Raw genomic sequence first — 19,677 nt, 5'->3', positions numbered from 1 at the left:
AATGTGTCATTATTAAATATTTGCAAAGTACAACTTCACATGTTACTGACATAATTAAAGAATCCTTTATTTCATGTAATTGTTGTCTATGAGTCTATTCTGACTCCTATCATAATACTCTTTTTTTGTTTTTTTTTACCAGCAAAGACAAACTCCACAAGAAATACAAGATACTTTCTTGATGGGTTTACCCAACTACTCCACAAACAAAACTTTAAAATGTAAAAATACAAACACATTCACATGACCACAATAAACTCTTTTACACCCCACAAGACAGCAGGGTTCACTGCTGTAATCAATCCTGTGTTGGACACTGGAATTACTGACTGTAAAATATTATATACGTACTTGTATTTATGGTGTTGTTACGTCTTTGGGATTTTTTTATTGGTGTGTCACATTCTTCACCATAAATTTATTGCTGTTGTTACCATTTTTATTGTTATACTACTTTTTAAATAATCATAATTATAGTTACAGCTTTTCTTTTTTTTTGTGCTCATTCCATCCATCTTGTTTCACTATTATCATCTTTCTTTTGTTATTTCCTCATTATATTACACATTATATTATATCGTATGTTTCCTGATTACATATCGTTCATGATAATCATCTTTGACAAAGACGCTAAAGGAGAAGCTTGAACGTCCCGGGCACGAGGACCTCAGCCGGCTCAACGCTGCTCTACCGGAGCCGCGCGCAGGCGCTCACAACTCGGCGTGACACCCTGCCGGCACATCATCAACCTCCGGCGCAGCCATGGCGTTGGTGACTCTTCAGCGGTCCCCTACACCAAGCGCCGCTTCCACCGCTAGCACAACAACTACTACCGCGGGGGAGGTCAGTTCGGAAGCTCCATTGTGTTGAGGTTTTTCTGTGAAAGGCGGAGGATGCGGGAGATGTTGCGGGAGAGAGGCCCACTGATTGAGGCTACATTAGTTAGCATCGAAGCTGCAACAGCTAAGTTAGCTAACGGTGGCTAACACCCCCTCCTGCTGAATGATAACCAGACATGTCAGCACAGATGATGAATTTTTTGGCCTTATACATAATTAACAATAAAATAAAATCTAAATTTTTTTTTTAAATTGTTGGTCAATAATATAAAATAAAAATAAAAGACGCTAGTGCCTTGTGAATGACAGAAGCGCTAGCTAACGTTAGCAGTTTCTGACTGACATTGAAAACACATTTTTTTCCCTAAGACACACCAAAACAGCATCAACAGGACATTTTACGACATTCCTCTCATCCCGCTGATGTTAAATTCATCTCAACTGAGCTAAACTTAACGTGAGATTGTGATGCTGTGCTCTGGTGGGATGATGCTGGAGCTGTACTCTTCTTTTAGCAGGCAACGAATGCAGTCAAATACCATCATAGGACATTCCTGTCACTTTTCCATGTGCTTTTCTGTTTGTCTCCCCGTTATAGATAGAAAAATATGACATTTCCAAATTATTAAACGGCTAAAATGGAGTAAAAAGGTACATTTTAAAGTTTGTTTTCACTGCCCAAGTCTTAAAAAAATTTTTTTGGAGCTCCTGTTTTCTGATCACTCGCAACTATATGATTTTTGTTTGGTCAGAGATCTAAAGTCATTCAAACTGTCTCTGTTATTTTCAACTTGAATGATGTCCCTTTTCTGTGCTTCCAGATGAGGGCGTTAACTACCAACAACAATGGTGTCGCTAACCTTGTTTTTACTACATCAGATGATGCAAAACATCCAGAGCGTATTTAGTCTGTGTTTGAGCCAGAGATGGATCCAACCAAAACTACTTTATGTTTCCCATCATCACATTGAGTGCCATGCATTTATCCTCCTTATACCAAAGAGATTGCACCGTTAGAAATTATATGCTCCATTGATTTGAAAAGGGTTTGTCCCTGTGTTTGTGAAGCGGTTGTTTTCCGGCAGTGTGCTGAGGTGTGATAGATAAAGCTGCTGCAGCTATGATGTCATCCACTCGTGTGTGTGTGTGTGTGTGTGTGTGGGGGGGGGGGGGTTCTAGTGTGAGTGGAAAGCAAGGAGGGGGGAGCAGATGTAAACAGAATGACTTGATTTCACATAACACACACTTAAAGGAAAGCTCCTCTTGCGAAACAATTTTCTTACATATAATACTGTGCTCCGTTTTTTCTCAATTCGAGAAAGGCAGTTTATTTTTTAAGGATATTATCATTCACAAGACATCATGTTGATGAACTTTGATGTTGTGTCTGCTATGTTTGCATCTATCAATCTTTTCCAAATGGTTCGGATTCTGTCAAACACAGATCACACACACCTGCACATGCAGTGATGCCACCGGTGTTTGCTTACAGCACTTTATCTGACAGCAGGGGGAAAAAGAGAAAGTAGACTTTGAGTGGAATCTTGACGCATTTCACTTGATGCATTTGTTGTTATATTAAAACAATACAGCTTTCTCGGATTATGTAATGACAAAAAGAGTGTTGCTTCCATGAAAAGTACACCGGCATTCAAATTTGTCACCTTTATCATAATATAAAATGCTATGTTTGTATTATCTTGTACATATGTTGAGCTTCCTCAGGAAGGATTTCTTGTATTTTGCTTTTATCAGATGTTATGATTGGTAAAATATATACGAGCTGAAAACTTCTGTTTAAATTATAGTTTTAAAAATATTTATTAATAACAAAATGAATTCGATGTGGTGTTCAATATTTCCCTTATCTACACTGCAGGATTTTGGGAGTGAAGATGAAAGAAGAATAAATCAGAGGTAAGTTTACTCTGAGTTTTGATTTATTTCATCTGCTGCTTAGGACATGGTGAAAGAGGTCAGATAATGTACGCAGACGTTGTTGACGGATTGAACTCATCTGTTAGAGCCAGTTACTGAAATGTGGAGTGGAAACAGACTAGCTGGCATGAGGAAAACAACAAAACATCAATTTGATAAAACACCGATTTGTCTGTCTCTTTGGCAGAGTCATAAATTCCTATAACCTCCGGAACGTGTTTTTTTTCAAGTTGTCTGTCAACAGTGGTTGCAGTGGTCCTTGAGCTGTCTATAATCAGCAGTCATAAGAATTTTATCTAGCCCTTTGCATATTAAGAGAAAATTGATTCTCTTCTCATTATTGTTTAAACAACACTTTAATATAGCGTAAAATGTGAAGAGTCACAGTTTGCAAAAGTTTTTTTGTCAAGTCACGGGTTGCCACAGTCTACATATTTAGGCTTTGGTCACATAAAGCTGAAAATAAAATGATAAAGGGGCACTAGAGGGTTCACACAATAAACCTGATCCATGGCATGTTTGGGCTGGACAGAAATTGGTTCACTTAATTTCAGGTTAGTACAAAGTTAGGGCGGCAGTTGCTCAGTGGTAGAGCAGGTCGTCCAATGATTCAACATCAGCGTTTCGATTCCCACTCCCGCCAAGTCATTTGTCGTTGTGTCCTTGGGTAAGACACTTTACCCTCCTTGCCTCCAGTGAGGCACTCACTGGTTTGTGAATTTGTGTGATTGTTCCGCTGGTGGTCGGAGGGGCTGTAGGTGCAGATTAGCATCCATGCCTCCATTAGTCTGCCCCAGGGCAGCTGTGGCTACATACGTAGCTTACCATCACCAAGTATGAATGACGAGTGAATGAATAATGGATCCGATGTAAAAGCGACTTTGAGTGTCCAGAAAAGTGCTATATAAATGTAATCCATTATTATTATTATAAGTTTATTTCTTAATTAATAAGCATATACTGTACCTTACAATGTTTTCTTATTCCTCTGCAAACACCACCATAATGATCTAGTCTGTCCAGATTGAGTGCATTCTTTAAACATGTAATCATTTCAGTACAGAACTGAGTCCGTTCAACTTCAAGGATATCAATCTCTTCAATTCGGAAGTAAAAATTTAACTTCCTTCACTATAGATGAAAGTGACAACAGTTGCCATGAAGAGACAAAAGCAAAAGCTGATCCTTCTCCAGTTTTATGTGCAGCACCTCCAGGACGGTATCCTCTCCCTGAGGATACCGTCAGCTAACCAATCCAAATGCACACAGGCAGGCGAGGGCAATACACTCCACTGACTCCCAAAATAAGTTGTATCAGCCTGAGAAGTCATTTTCACTTTAATTGCAAGTCCAGCCATTGGCGAGTTACTGATTTTTATTTTCGTTGTTACATCGATTTGTTCTCAACAAACCACCAGTAAAGAACTTCATCAAGCTCCAATGTGTGTTTATGTTGTGCCCTTGTTTATATTGAGCTGTGTATTCGTAGCCCTAGAAGTCGATGATTTCATATTTTTATAATATTTAATGAAGATAAGAGATTAGTGTTTTGCAAGTTGAACAAACTACCTCATTCATGTTAAAACGTGATGCCGTCAGTGTTAAAATCTGTATCTGACAACCTTTAGAATGACCTACTAAAATGCTGTGTGGACAATCATCCACAATTGCTGTTTTTTTTTTATTTTGCAGCTGATCTACCTCTGCATTACTGCTGAATGGTCTATTCTTAGGTATAGCTTTGGATTTTGCAGTGTTTTTTTGGCTTGTCTAGAACAAGAACATTGATGACTCTGGGATGATGAAAGGGGGACTGTAAGAGTGTAATCCCTTTTAGTTTTGCAACAGCTTGTGCAGTAGACCTTAGTGATGGAAGTATGTGAACTATCTTTGCATGAAACGAGTACCATCTTGCCTCAAGATATACTTTTTGGGTTGCAAAATTCAAGTTATGCAGGAAAATTATCAGTAAATTTATGTTTTAACTGATCTTGGCACATGACAAAGTTCTCCTAAGGTGAGGGTGTGTAGCTCCAGTACACTAGATTTACAACTGCATCTGTTGACAGACAGCGATGCTGTTGCCAAATGGCAGTACTCGCTCTTTCTTAACTAACATTGATAACGATAACAAGCGGTTTTATTGATGGCAAAATAAACCCTGTGAAGCTGTTGGTGGCGTTGAACCAGGATATGATTTCATCCCACCACCTTGTGCGCAGAAAAGTTGGCAAGAAATTGAACAAAAATGTATGTTGATCTTGATTAAAATGCCATAATAGATGAAAATACTCCCACTGGGCTTGAATGTAGAAAATATGTTAATGTTAGACACAGGCTGGCATTGCAGCTAAAGCGCCATCTCTGCATGTTGTCATTTTCTTCATAACATGATGTCATCTGTTTCCTGCTCAGCCTGTACACCTCTCTGCTGACACCTGAGGTTTTTTCCTCCTTGTCCTTCCCCTCCTTCTCCCTCACCCACTTTTCAGTGTGAGGGAGAAGAGGCCAGCATTATGTAACCAGCAGCCCCAGGAGGAGGCCTTTTCTTCCTGGTTGTGCTGCTGTGTACAAAACACAAGGACAGCGAGCCTTACCTCTGCCCATGTCTCGCCTGTCTGTTAGTGAGGCCTCAGTGTAATCCAACCTCACATACTTGTGCACCAGGTGATCCAGAGCAGTGGCTTAGTGGACATCTGGCCTTGCTCAGCCTCATTCAGCAATCCATCTGGCTACTGCTTCAACAACAAACTACACTTGAACTCTATGACATGCAGTAATTCGTGCCCACCGCTGCTAAAGCCTGACCTCATATAACCGGGAAGTTCATTCATCCAATCAGGCTCTTCCACCTCTATGTGCACCTGAGCTGTCCAAGTTTCTGCATGGAACATGACCGGACCTGTGTCATCTGGAAGAACTAAATATCTGTTTGCAACCAGACGTTACAGACTTTGATTCATTGTTGTCGAGGGGAATAAGAGGACTAGGTTGCTATCTGTGTCACAGAGCTGTTGTGAATCTCTGTCAGCAAATCCTCTCAGATTAAAGGAGTTCTGCTGCGTCTTTGTGCATGCAACAATGTACGACGAGCAAGAGGGAAAGTGGAAATGGAGCCGGTATTATTATTGACCCCCAAAGGGCACTAATCTGTCAGTTAATTTACAACAATTCATATTGTGTGCAGTTATATTATTATTTCATGTAATTACTGTCTGTTGTTCCATGCTTCTGAAAAAAATATTCGCTTTTGTGAAAACCGGACATAAAGATGTCCTTCTCCCCCTGTAATCTTTGATAATCTGACACATTTCAGTACATTTAAATGAGTGACAGCCGGTGTTGACCACTTGAAAGAGAGAGACTGGATAATCCCTCTCCCACAAACTAGGGTTTGATGAGATTGAGGAATTTTGGAAGTTTGCCGCTTTTCCCACCAGTGCTTGGCCGTGTATTTAGATTCCTGGAGGCATTGCGTCAGATTCTGTTGATCCTTATGGTGGATGGCAGTATGAATGAAATGGATGTTTCTTATGGATGTGGATGAGGAAACTGCAGTACAGTGGTCACGCTGTAGAGTGTGATACGGACCCAGCAGAGTGAGGGGCGGAGGCGACCGGCACAGTTGTGTGAATGAGGCAGTGGGTGTAGACTGCAGATTGTCCCTCCAGGCAGGAGTGTGAGTCGCTCTCACACACCAGAGATGTTCAGATGAGGGAGGAGGAGGAGGAAACAAGAGGCTGAACAGACGGCACGTCTTAACTGACCAGCACAGATGAATGCAGGCGGTCAGTGAGTCTGTCAGTCAGTACCAGAGTGCTGACTAACACCTGAGTCTGTCTTTATTCTCCTGCTGCACTCGACTGTTTCTGGAGGCTGCTCCCAGCAGAGAGGCCTCAGTTCGTGTTCCAGACAACAGGATGCATTTAGTTGTAGAACCCATTCCGGAGGCCATGATGAAGCTGCTTCCGTATTTTGTGGAGAACGCCGTGCTGACGCAGAGCGAGATAAACCGCATGTGAGTTACGTTTATCTGAGTGAAGTAGTGGAATCAAATTGTCTGGTGTGAGATCAAATGTAGCAGGGTTGATCATCGTCCTTCTAAACTCAGGTTTGTGCATGAACAAATTCTAGTTGTTCGACTGCGTAGTTTTTCTTACTTAACTCAGAGATATTGAATGTCGACTGCGATGCCGCGGTGCTATTTCAGGCCAGCAGAGTGAGTCGATCACTGAGTACCTGTGGCTGATTATTAGATGGGAACGCAGTCAAAAGAAGTTATCATCCAGTAATGGCACAGATTCGTTGGTCGATAACTCGCTCTTAATATCTACAACTATTCATCTGTAAGTCTGTAAAGGAGCACCGGGGACTGTAGACTGTAATCATGTAGAATCATTGAGGTATTTCGGCAAGCTCTCCTGTCATAGTCTTTGTTTGTTTCCATACCATATGTATTTTTAGTCTTAGAGTTTGTTGGGAAGCTAATAGCAGGGTGCTGTTGGGAAAAAGACAGTAGGCCTGAGGATGTTTAATTAGGATGTCTCAGCACAGACTGGGAAGCAGAGGAGTCTGTCTTGATTTAGACAAAACTAGAAGTTTAGAACATTCTACAATTTCACCAAAACCCGCTTTTAAGTGTTTTTCTTCTGAGAATATATCAGGTGTCAAAGATTGAGACCTGCAAGATTCAGGTCGCATCGCTAATTCCAGCACAAAAAACACCGTCCTCTACAGGAATGAGACTCCTGACCTCTTTTTGTTCTTGCTATCTCATTCTTCTTCAGTCCCTGAGTCTACAGGCTTCTTACTGAATCATAAATCTGTCATAGAGCAGCACCAGTCACCAAAATCCACCAAAGTACAGACAAAAGCTCTTCTTGACGACTGTCCTCCCACGAGCTTTGTCTCTCTGGAACTTATTTCTGTTGTACTGGAGGAGGAGGGAATTTGTTATGAGGTGCACAAAACGAGGCCCATTGTTCCCACAAAGTCATGCGTTTGTCCCGACCTGCTGTTTTTGTGTGTGGGTCTCAAAGCGTGATCAGAGAGGGAATAAAGCTGCATTTAGAGTATGATGTTAGATGAAAGATTTAGATGAAAGACTTTTGATTGAGTTTTTTGATTGAGTTTTAACTGAAGGCCATTTTCAATCAGTTATGTGTTTTTGATGATGAGGCCATGGATCCATATAAGTTCTTTGTCAGGGGTCCCTACAAAAGGCTAATACCAGTAATCATTTCAACCTTGTCCATGGTTATATATTTTTTTGAGACTAATAGCAGCATCAGTCTGCTAACAGATCAGATGCTAATGTTTTCGCCATGTTTAGTGTCACATTTGGTTTTCGCCTCTCACCACCTCATTATTTTCCTGGTGATGTACGGGTCCGCCAGACTTCACACACCGTCCACTTTGCGGATGTGTTCCGCCCTGCCGCCAGGTAGATTTATGAATGTCTCAGTCTTTTTGGAATAACTGAATTCAGCCTGGAAGGAATGGTTCACTTCTTGTTATAGCTGTTTACTTATACAGCCTGTCGACAGGTCTAATACCCAACGACAGTAGCCTGACCAATTCTGGTATTGGTTGTAATCAAAAGCATTTGTTTGACATAATGGTAAGACACTAGTTATATTTAATGTTCAGTGTCACATTTGGCGTTCCTCTTCTCTCTCTTCCTACGAACACACTCTCCTCCTCTCCTTTGACCAGCAGTAGTCGAATTTCCACCGGCGCCCTGTAGGTCAACAGTACCGATGGCGGTCGTTGTTAACCCGGGCCTCGACCGATCCGGTAAAGAAGTCATGGGTTTGATTTGCATGTTTGATTTGGCAAAAGTTTTACGCCGGATGCTCTTCCTGACACAACCCTCTGTATTTATCCAGGCTTGGGACTGGCACAATAAGACACTGGCTTGTGCCCTCTTGCAGCTACATTAGTTATATTAAATGTTCATGATCATATTAATCTGTGCAGTAATGAGTACAGTATTTTCCGCACTATAAGGCTCACCTAAAAGCCTATAATTTTCTCATAAACCTACAGTGCGCCTTATAATGAAATAAATTGTATATGAAATAAATTATAAAATAAACAATTCATTATAGTGCAGAAAATATTGTAATGTAAGCTATTAAATTAACTGTGCACAATATCAAAGCATCTTAAAATAAGATAAGTCTTAATTTGAGTGAATTTATATCCCATTACAGGTTATTTTAAAGTTTTTTTTAGTTTTACTTTTAATCTATTGCAAATTGGTCCCTTTTTACTGATAATCAGTCTCAAACCAATCACCAAGTATAAGCAGTCCACATTCCAGGGATCTGTGAACTGGTGTTTGCTGCTTTGGGCCTTTGTGAAAGCGACTGCAGTTAGGTCAGGTGTTCAGGTCATGTTGCTTTACAACAAACCACTACAGTTTGAGACACCACCTGCCGGAAACAAATTCCTCGTCTGCTTTTTACAAACGATGGCCAATAAAGCTGATTCTGATTCTGATTCTGATTCTGAAGACCTGACAAGTCCGATCTGAGTGCAGCAGAATGAAGACACTCAGCATTCAGGCTTGATTCATTGATCCTGCTGCACTAAGGTGTGCCTCAGTAACACGGATGAATTGCCATCAGCAGGCGAACACGACTGTCAGCAGTTTACGGAATTCAGCCGACCTGTTAAAACTAAATATTTTATTTATCTTGTGTCCCACTTCTCCACTATATCCGACCAGCGAGCTGACAGAACTGTGCTGAGCTGTTGCTTGGCGTCTGATGTATGGCGTCTGCGTTTCGGTGCTCTGAACTCCTTTGTCTCGTTTGTCTTGCAGCCTGAGCGAGAGCTTCTTCATGGTGAAGGGTGCTGCTCTCTTCCTGCAGCAGGGCAGCAGTCACCAAGGCCAGAAAGTACATCCTCACCACAAACATGCAGGTGAGGTCCACGAAGCACCACCTTATCTACATGATTTAACACGTTTGGGGATGGAGTAGTTCTTATCAGTCTCCTCATTCAACAAACCTGAACAGTTTTAGTGAGTAATTTGTTGCAGCAGATGTTGTTAGTTGAGGTAAGGAGGATGGAGGCTGCCTTGATGATAAGCATGTTCCAGACGTATAGCTTAGGCAGATTAGCGTTTAAATCCAGTGCTCGGTAACGCTGAGCGAAACTTCTGTTGTGGGTTAAAGGAGGACCGTATTGTTTCTATTACCTCGACTGACATCCCTACTTTGTTAGGGGTGAAGGGTACAAATGGTAAATGTAGATGGATATTTCCATCATGTGTTTAATTAGATTGTTTTAAAAATTTAATTTTACTGAAGTCACATCAAGTTTATTTAGAATTAAATGGGATGAGAGGTGTTTTTGGCATTGTGTGATTGCACAGGGAAAGGAAAGTTACAGCCGGTGTACGCTTAATGTTTTGTTTTTGTGTTCGTTCTGTACTATGACCGTCCTTGTGGCCTCGTTCGCTCTGCTAAATGTCGCATGTATGCAGCACTGTATTCATTTGATTGGTTGGGCTGAACTAAATCAAAGATTTTTTTTAAATGTCAGCCACAGATTTTGATTTAAAGACACAAGACTGACCTGACGGTCCGGTTACACGATGGGAACCAGCGGCAGCCAACAGCCGTAATGCTGTCAAGCTGTTTGGCAGCTGTCATGGCTTCACACACATATGTGCTGTCCTGCAGTGTCCTCAGAAGATGTTTGGAGGAGGAAATAAAGTGTGAGGTGATGCATGCACTTTGCTGTGGTGTAAAACCTCTGATAACTTAAAGAGAAAATCTCTTTTGGTCTTGAGCAATTTTGAAATGAACATGAGCAAATACTGTAAGTGGTAAGTAAGTCTCCTTTCACTTCTGGGAGTAAGTAATACAGACCAGACGTTAGTCTGAACCGAAGCTGAAAGTCAGACGTGTCACTCAAGGTGGTCATGTTGAATCTCTCACATCCACATGGACACATGATTCATGACTGTGTAGAGACATATTTATGTTTCTTTGGAGGCCTCTCATATCTTGCAGCTGCGAACAGATGCCATCTTGGCTGGCTTCCTTGATTCTTTAAACAGTTCGATTCTCTATCAGCACCATCAAAAACACTTTAAAAAAAAAAGCTTTTACAAGATTTCTACGACAGTGAATTTCAGTGTTCATGTTATTCATCAAAAAAGGTAAAACAGTTTTTAGTTCGCTGACATGTTTATAAATTTACTCGCTGTTTTACAATTTCTACATGTCTGTAAGTAAAAAAACAATAATAAATTAATCTTCGTGCAACCACTGTTACCTGTGCTTCTCCAACAATGTCTGTCATCCTTGCTTATAATTATATATATATATATATATATATATATATATATATATATCACTTTAGTGCGTTCATTAGATTAATCACGCTGCAAATTAACGCGCTATAAAAATTAATGCAATCAATCGCAATTGGCAAGTCAATACGCAAGCATTTTAAATTTGGCTCATTGAGTGACCCGTAGGCTGCAGTGACGTCACTTCGTACCTCCGCCACTAGTCAAAAGCAGAGTGACTGACAACAGAGATGGACACAACACAGGAGAGTGACGCAAGCCCACTCGGACCTTTGGGCGGAAAGTTTATTTATAGAAAGAACAAAGACGGGACTATCAACAAAAACGCAGTGATTCTGCGCTGCCAAAAGCGCTATATAAATCTAATCCATTGTTATTATTAATTATTATTATTATTATTATTTGTACCTTTTGTAAAAGAGAATTTTCATGTCACCGAAGCAGCTCCAGCCTAACGTATCATTTAAACGCAAAACATGTCAAGGACACAGAGTTGACTGTTAGCTTACCCTTTTAAAGGATAGCCTGTTGGCATCTTGCTATTTAGTTGCCTTATTTAGAGGCATGTTATACTATTCATTTTGAATTGCTGTATTGAGTCAGCTTTAGTATTCATTTGGATTGATAGTCTGCTTATGTGCCTATTTGAGACTCAGCCTTATTTTATTTCTGAATTTTATTTAACTGTATTTGTATTGCATTTTTGAGAAATGCACCTGGTCTAATTGGTTTGCTGATGTGCTTGGCCTTTTTTCTTTTGAATTTCATTTATAAAGCACACTTCTTCTTCTTTTCCTTTCGGCTTTTCCCTTCAGGGGTCGCCACAGCGAATCAATTGCTTCCATCTAGCCCTGTCCTTTGCATCCTCTTCTCGCACACCAACTACCTTCATGTCCTCCCTCATTACATTCATAATCCTATACTCTTGGTGCTCCTCTTCTCTTTCTTCGTGCGAACGCACTTCCCTCCTCTCCTTCTTTGACCAACAGTAGTCCAATTTCCACCGGCGCCCTGTAGGTCAACAGTGCCGATGGCGGTCGTTGTTAACCTGGGTCTCGACCGATCCGGTATGGAAGTCATAGGTTTGATTCGCATCTTTGATTTGGCAAAAGTTTTGTGACGGATGCCCTTCCTGACGCAACCCTCTGTATTTATCCGGGCTTGGGACCGGCACAATAAGACACTGGCTTGTGTCCTCTTGAGTGCATCTGTGTGTCATTTGGTCTCACATTTGCACATCCTACTTTTCAGTTTTTCATTTGTAAACACAATATAAAATGTTGAATAAATTTGGTTCCACTTCACGATTGTGTCTCACATGTTGTTGATTCTTGAAAAATATTTTCAGTTTGTTATCTTTACGTTTGAAGCCTGAAATGTGACAAAATGTCAAAGTTTTTGGGGGGCCAATACTTTTGCAAGGCACTGTAGATCTTTGTCAGCTCCTACAATAGAATTACTGTTGCTGGTCCGTCTGCACGCCTCCAGTGTGTGTTTTTATCCAGCTTCAGTGACATGGCTGACATCAGACCTCAAACACAAGGATGCAAAATGAGCAAGCAAGCTCTTGAATTGTGTCTTTTTTATATTTACCTCATACAAGGAAATAGTGTCTTTTCAATTAACACAGTAGCTGCTTGAGAATTGTTAATAGCCTTGATCAACACTGTCTTTGAGCCTCAGGCGTTATTGTGGTCGGATGTTAACTTTCAGGTCAAAGTGTCTCTGAATGTCCGATGGGTAATTCATCACGATCATCCCTCTCTCAACAGGTGACTTACCTCAGCACTTGCAAGTGATGATAAACATCCTTCGCTCGGAGGACAGAATCAAACTGGTGAGAAGCAGCAAATGTGGATACGTACATCAAAACCGAAATTTACACAGACACACACACACACACACACACACACACACACACACAAGACAGAGATCAACAACCTGAAAAACCCATTTTATTGTGTACTTTATTGTGTAAGACACGCATTTGCTCTCTGTATTTACGAGCTCATGTGAGGTTGTTGAGGTTTAAACGCACGTAGGAGGGCATTACCAAATGTTTCCATGGGATGTGTGTATGAGATGTTTTACGTTTGCCAGCTCTGTGTGCTCACATCCTGCTGCCTCCGGTTTTACCATTACATCAAATTTCTGCTCTAGCTTTCTTTGATGAGGAAATATTTTTCTGCATTGCCTCACAAGTAAAACTGGACACAGGGTTTGTTATTGAAAAGTTGTCTCCCCCATGTCCAGGCAGTACGGCTGGAAAGTGCATGGTCAGATCGTGTGCGGTACATGGTGGTGGTGTACACCAGCGGGCGGCAAGACACGGAAGAGAACATTTTACTGGGAATCGACTTTATCAGCAAAGACTGGTAAGAGTATGACGGCTGCATTTATGTGTTCTAAGATATTCTTCCAAAGAGATTCTATCTCAGCCTGCATAGAAATTCTTATAGCAGTTTGTTTCTTTTTATAAGGTTCTGTTCATATTTCTTTTCTCCTTACTTGCTCAGTCCCACCTACTTTATCTTCAGTAAGCTGTGACATGTTGTCGTTTTTCTTTCCTACCAGCAAAAGCTGTTCGATCGGCATGGTGCTACCTCTGTGGAGCGACACCAAGATCCATCTGGATGGCGATGGGTGAGTTCCGAACAAAGAAGTCACGTTTAAGTTTGTGACAACTTGGGAATGACAGCCTGTTTTGTTTCATCAGTGGTTTCACGGTGAACACAGCGGGTCGCACTCACGTCTTCAAGCCCGTGTCTGTGCAGGCTATGTGGTGAGTACCCAGCAATCCCTGCAGCTTCGATCCCAGAAATCCTAGCATCCTTCCTGATTAACATAAGCCAATGGTGCATTCAGGCATGTTGAGACAACTCTGACTCACTCTGCCACCTGCTGACATGAAGATGCACATGCACGGACCTGCTAACAGATTATTACCACTGAAGTTTCATGAGGTTTGCTGAAGTATCTCCAAAACCTATGTTAATCACCCACAATTATCATCTATGCCTTTCCCATAAATGCACTCCAGGTCTGCGCTGCAGGTGCTGCACAAGGTATGCGAGGTGTCGCGCAGGTACAACTACTTCCCTGGTGGCATTGCTCTCACCTGGATGGGCTACTACGAAAGCTGCATCGCTTCAGACCAGAGCTGCATCAACGAGTGGAACGCCATGAGAGACCTGGAGACCACACGGCCAGACTCGCCTCCCATGTTCGTCGACAAGTCAGTAAACACAAACCAACTTGAATTGGATTCCTCATGTAAGGACTGAAACAGATCATTTGTTGTTGAATGAACTTGAAAAGCTGAAACCGAGACTCATGTCTTTGGTAGGCCTTCAGAAAGGGAGAGGACGGAGTGCCTTATTAAAGCTAAACTCAGAAGCATCATGACGTGCCAGGACCTGGAGAACGTCACCTGCAAACAGGTAAAATACACATTAGCGCACATGCACAGTGCGCACACACAGATACAGACACAAATCACTGCGTTACCATTCCACAATGTAGTTTTGGTGTTTGTTTCGGCTTTTTATTCTCTTGTTTTCATACTGACCTGGAAGTTGAATTTTATGATAGTTAAATTGGCAATATTCCTATAAGAAATAATAACTTCTTATGTATTTTAAAAAATAGTCTATATCATATCATTAACATACTAAAGTTTTGCAAGCTGCTGCCTTTCGAGACTTTAGTTTGAAAGTCTTTAAAGGCTTTATTTATTACCTTACACTGTTCATGAAAATAAAAGCGTATCCAAATGCTCAACAAAAATCTGCATTTCTTACACAACTTTTTGGCAGATCCGCACAGAGCTGGAACAACACATGAACTGTAACCTGAAGGAGTACAAAGAGTTCATCGACAATGAGATGCTGCTGATCCTGGGCCAGATGGACAAAGCCACCCTCATCTTTGACCACGTCTATCTGGTGGGGCTAGTAGTAGCATCCCAAATATTTTTTTGTTTCCTGTGAAAAACTGAGATACAACGATTCTTTCCATCCCGAAGGAACACTACTTCCTTTCGAAGTGATTATTTTGGAGGAAGATGGAGACTAAACAGTGTTTTCTTCTCTTTGTTTGCAGGGATCTGAATGGAATGCCTCTAATTTGGAGGAACTGCAAGAGACAGGGTGATTTATTTTGTACTATGAAGCAACTAAGATATCCATACAAAAACATTTTTGTAATGATTTGAGCGAGAAGGAATGTTGTTGATGAGCTGACATTATCTTTCCTCCCCAGGGTGGGTTATATCCTCAACGTTACCAGGGAGATAGATAACTTCTTTCCAGGCACATTCAGTTATCACAACATACGTGTTTACGATGAAGACGCAACTGACCTGCTGGCTCACTGGAATGACACATACAACTTTATTGTTAAAGCAAAGTGAGTCCCGAGGAAATGGTTTATAACACCGTCATGTCTGCAGTGTCATAGTGTCAAAAATTTAATTCAGATCTTTAAGTTGTGTTTGGAGGATCAGATTTGTTTTCTACATGTAGATGCAAGGAGTAGAAAGTCTTTGAGAGGATTATTTAATGTGCATCAAACTAACTTAGTGTATAAACGTTACTTAAGCAATAAATTGTGGATTCCCAAAATACTTTGCTCTTGGTCCACGCTGTTACAAACTGAAAGAAATGTTTTGTTTTTGGGTTTGTTTTTTTTTAACGTTTTTTTTTTCTTTTCCCCATTTTAAAATTCTTCATCGTAGAAAGAGCCACTCTAAGTGTCTGGTTCACTGCAAGATGGGTGTCAGTCGTTCTGCCTCCACCGTCATCGCTTACGCTATGAAGGAGTTTGGCTGGTCGCTGGAGAAGGCCTACAACTTTGTCAAGCAAAAGAGAAGCATCACACGACCCAACCCGGGATTCATGAGACAGCTTGCGGAGTACGAGGGTATCCTGGATGCAAGGTGCTGCCTTAAGTGTGTGTGTGTGTGTGTACATGCATGTAGTCTAGTTTTGTCTCAGCTGTGTACTTCCTTTTGACCTTGGCTCTATTCTACTTGTATATTTTCAGTAAACAGCGTCACAACAAGCTCTGGCATCCAGACGCAGACTGTGAAATGGCAGAGGGTCCTCCGGGGTCGACTCACTGTTGTGGGGGGGAGGAGGGAGAACATCTCACTCCCGAGCCGGGGATGTCTCCCTCCTGTGAGGAAGTGCTGTCTGAGAGGGGGGCGGCGTGTCCCTCGCTATGTAGGAATGTTTCACTGGAGATCGACCCCGCCTACAATAACTACTATTTCCGCCGACTCTCTGACTCGGCTCTGGACAGCGAACCATCAACACCTGTGCGTGGCCCCCCACTCATTGGCATGGAAAAAGTATTTATAGAGATTGAGGATGTGGAGCGAGACGCTCTCCTGGACGACGAGGCCTTCGTGGGCCGCGACGGCCTTTCGCTCTCCCACTTTGGGCCTTCCTCAGCGGGAACTGCTGCTCAGACGAGCTCCCGGGGGTCTGAGCCCCTGGAGGAGCTACGTCTGAGGCTGGAGTTCAGCACCGTAGAGGAGGAGGATGAGGAGGAGGTTCAGAAGGAAGAGGCAGAGATGGAGGTACTCATGCAACCAGATGAGGGAGGAGGAGGAGAAGGAGGCGGAGGAGAGGAAACAGAAGATGTGGATACAGGTGGGAATGGCATCGACCTGGCAACCCTAAACGAAAACTTCAACAATAATAACCACTTGAGCACGCCGTATAACCTTAACGTAAGTTGGTTTGGTTTCATTGACCTTTTCTTGAAAATAAAAATGCTGTTATTAATGTTAAATCCAGTTTGAAAGAAAGACCACATTCTCTCTGACGTCTTCTTTTCTCTTTTAATTCAGCTGAAAGCCTCCTCCAATGCTCCTTCAGCTTCTACCCTTCCATCCACGCAGAAGGAAGACTTTCCACACCCCGTCTCAAAGCTTTGCCTTAACCCCGACCCTCCTGACGTCCTGAGTACTTCACTCCCACTGTCCCATTCATCTTCTGAAGATCTCCTATCTTCTGTGTTACTGCTGCACTCCTATGACCCTCTGTGTGACTGTGTCAACGGCTCTGCTGCCACACTCACAGCTCCCCTCAATACAGACGAACCACCAGGAAACTCGTTGAACTCGCTGAAGTGGAAGGAGAGTGGGGAAGCATTGGAAGCGACGATGGAGAATCAGGACGGTAAATGTTTGTCAGATGAACTTCCTGAGCTGATGAGAATGGACGTGGAGGACGAGAACCCCACCGTGGCGTGCTACATCGGCCAACAGCAGACGCTTTTGCAGCTGCAGACTTCTGGACTGGTTCGCCGGCGTGCAGAAAGACTAGAGAGACTTTCAGGTTTATCCCCGGAGAGACTTCACTCCCCTTTACATGCATGTCAAAGATCTGTGAAGAGCCCCTGTCACATTGAGGGTGAAGAGGAATTCTCTGGCTTCACTAAGGACTTCCCTAAATCTTCTACGTCATGCCAAGTGCGGTTAGAGCCACTGGTGGTGCCACTGACCAATGAAGCCTTGTTGGGGGCGGTGGGGTCTGGTTTGCTCACGCCGACCTCCTCTCCTCACGGCTCCACCCTGACACGCAGCTCCAGCAGCGACAGTCTGCGCAGCCTTAGGGGGAAACCTGGTCTCGTGCGTCAGAGAACGCAGGAGATCGAGACCCGCATGCGACTGGCGGGCCTGACGGTGCCTTCCAGGCTGAAGCGGTCGAACTCGCTGGCCAAGTTGGGTAGCCTCAACTTTTCTTCGGAGGATTTATGTTCAGCCTGCTCCTCAGACGCAGGGACACTACTGCTCCTTTCGCTGTCGCCAGAACCAGACCCCTGCCTGGAGTGGGGCTCCCCCACCACCTCTGCTTTGTCCCGGCCCCGTAATGACCTGCACACTCCGGAGAGAGCACTACCGAGTGAGCCCAGGAGCTAACGCATCAAGCGGAGATTTGAAACATTCCGATCATCCCTTCGTCTGTAGAGTTCAGTCAAACAAAACAGATTTTAAAAAAAGAAAACATTGCCAAGTGTCGTTATCAGGAGTGTCCCCTCTCTTTTGCCACATTGTTTCTCTAACTGCTGTTCACTGTGAAGAAAAGTGATATTGCTGTATCTAACAAATGTGTAAAGCCATCAGTTCACATCTAACTGGGTTTGGTTCATGGACAAATAAGTGCCTTACTGCTGAGACCAGAGGCACAGATTGCAGGACGAGATGGTACAAGATGTTCTAACCTTTAACTGACAGTACCTGATATGTACCAAATCGTGGTGTTTATTGGCACGTAGATTATTTTTACCTGTCGGGTACAAAGTGGTCGTGTACTTTGCTGAACTTGTGTCCTTCAGTAGAACCTGACAACATGCAAAGTGTTAATAAATGTAGATTTGTTTACCGCACAGTTTTGTTTTAGATGCTAGACGGTTGTAAATTTTACTGTTACCTCATGTTGCTTTCATGGAGCTCTTCCTCAAGTGAATGCCAGTCGAGAGCTTTATTAAGTTCATTTACCGATGTGGAATTAAAGTGAGGAAATCAGTCGACTCGTTTTAATTGAGAGGCATGTGTTTATGCATTAAAGCATATCAGTGTGTGAGTCTGAGTGAGTAAATGGGTTGAAAGGAGAGAAAAGGTTGTAAATTTTGTTTTGCCAGAGGCTTCCTCACTGTTTTCAACAAACAGAAACTGATTTCTGTTGTTTATTTTGCACTGCTTTGTAATTGAACAGTTACACCGCAAGCTATCTTCCAAAATAACATCTGAATAATGTTATTGACCTCAGTATTTCCTTTAATTTGTTCATGAGAGGGGAGTAAGGAGTCATTCTGCATGGCTTGAAATTACTATCAAAAGCCTTGTGTGATGGGAGCTAAGGATCTTTTGGCATTTTATTTATGCAAACCATTTCAAAGCAAAAGTTATCTGAACCTTTTTCACAAGAAGACACCACACTTTACATCCAAACCATCCTGACTTACATTCTTAAATGTGAAGACCAAAGTTCTTTGGCTGTGTTTGACAAATTGGAAACACAATTGAAGCTGTATAAAGTATGTGAATGGTAACATCGGTCATTTATGTACTTAAATGCTGTCACATCTTTTCGCACCTTTTGGGAGAAATGAAAGAGACTCAGTGAAGTCGTTGGATCACAGCTGTTTAGCTCGTACGCTCATATCACCAGTGAATTTGAAAGCTTTTGTCACGTGATGTGACAACAATCACGATAGGTTACTGCTCCGTTTTGTAACCATTTTCTTTTTATATTTAAGTATGCAGTAACTTTTGTACTGTCCATTGCTGTAGTTTGAATGCATATTGCACTTTTTAAGTTCAAAATAATGTACTGTATGTGGTCGGTATGGAAATAAATGTGTTTTACATGATAATTGTGACTTTGTCTCATCACGATTTGTGTCATGACTTTGTCAGCGTTCTGACAGTATGTTATCGTACCCTTTTCTGTATGTTTTGGCAGGGATCTGTTTACTGGCACGTTATGTAACATCTGGCTCCTCCACACTACATGACATCAGTGAATTACGTTTCTCTTATATGGCCGTTTTTGCTTTTAT

General features: G+C 42.2%; 1 protein-coding gene across 5 annotated transcripts; it reads left to right on the top strand.

Annotated features, from left to right (window-relative positions):
- The first annotated feature begins 735 nt into the window (after nucleotides 1-735).
- On the top strand, nucleotides 736-19,491 carry ssh1a (slingshot protein phosphatase 1a). Of its 5 annotated transcripts, XM_068311569.1 has the most exons (15): nucleotides 736-843; nucleotides 2,719-2,756; nucleotides 9,607-9,707; nucleotides 12,879-12,943; nucleotides 13,360-13,481; nucleotides 13,681-13,749; nucleotides 13,823-13,888; nucleotides 14,147-14,341; nucleotides 14,453-14,546; nucleotides 14,922-15,050; nucleotides 15,208-15,254; nucleotides 15,367-15,513; nucleotides 15,842-16,042; nucleotides 16,150-16,840; nucleotides 16,961-19,491. In XM_068311569.1, the coding sequence occupies exons 1-15, from the start codon at nucleotides 763-765 to the stop codon at nucleotides 18,032-18,034; spliced, it is 3,120 nt and encodes a 1,039-aa protein (XP_068167670.1). In that variant the 5' UTR covers nucleotides 736-762; the 3' UTR covers nucleotides 18,035-19,491. The 5 variants fall into 5 exon arrangements, with proteins under 5 accessions (XP_068167670.1, XP_068167672.1, XP_068167671.1 ...); XM_068311571.1 differs by lacking the exon at nucleotides 2,719-2,756 and having other exon boundaries at nucleotides 792-843; XM_068311570.1 differs by lacking the exons at nucleotides 736-843; nucleotides 2,719-2,756 and adding an exon at nucleotides 6,402-6,795.
- The last annotated feature ends 186 nt before the right edge of the window (nucleotides 19,492-19,677 follow it).

Source organism: Antennarius striatus, chromosome 3 (genome assembly GCF_040054535.1).
Source record: "Antennarius striatus isolate MH-2024 chromosome 3, ASM4005453v1, whole genome shotgun sequence".
In the NCBI taxonomy this organism is placed as follows: domain Eukaryota; kingdom Metazoa; phylum Chordata; class Actinopteri; order Lophiiformes; family Antennariidae; genus Antennarius; species Antennarius striatus.
Note: the sequence above shows the minus strand (reverse complement) of the source record. Positions and strands in the feature narration are given on the sequence as shown.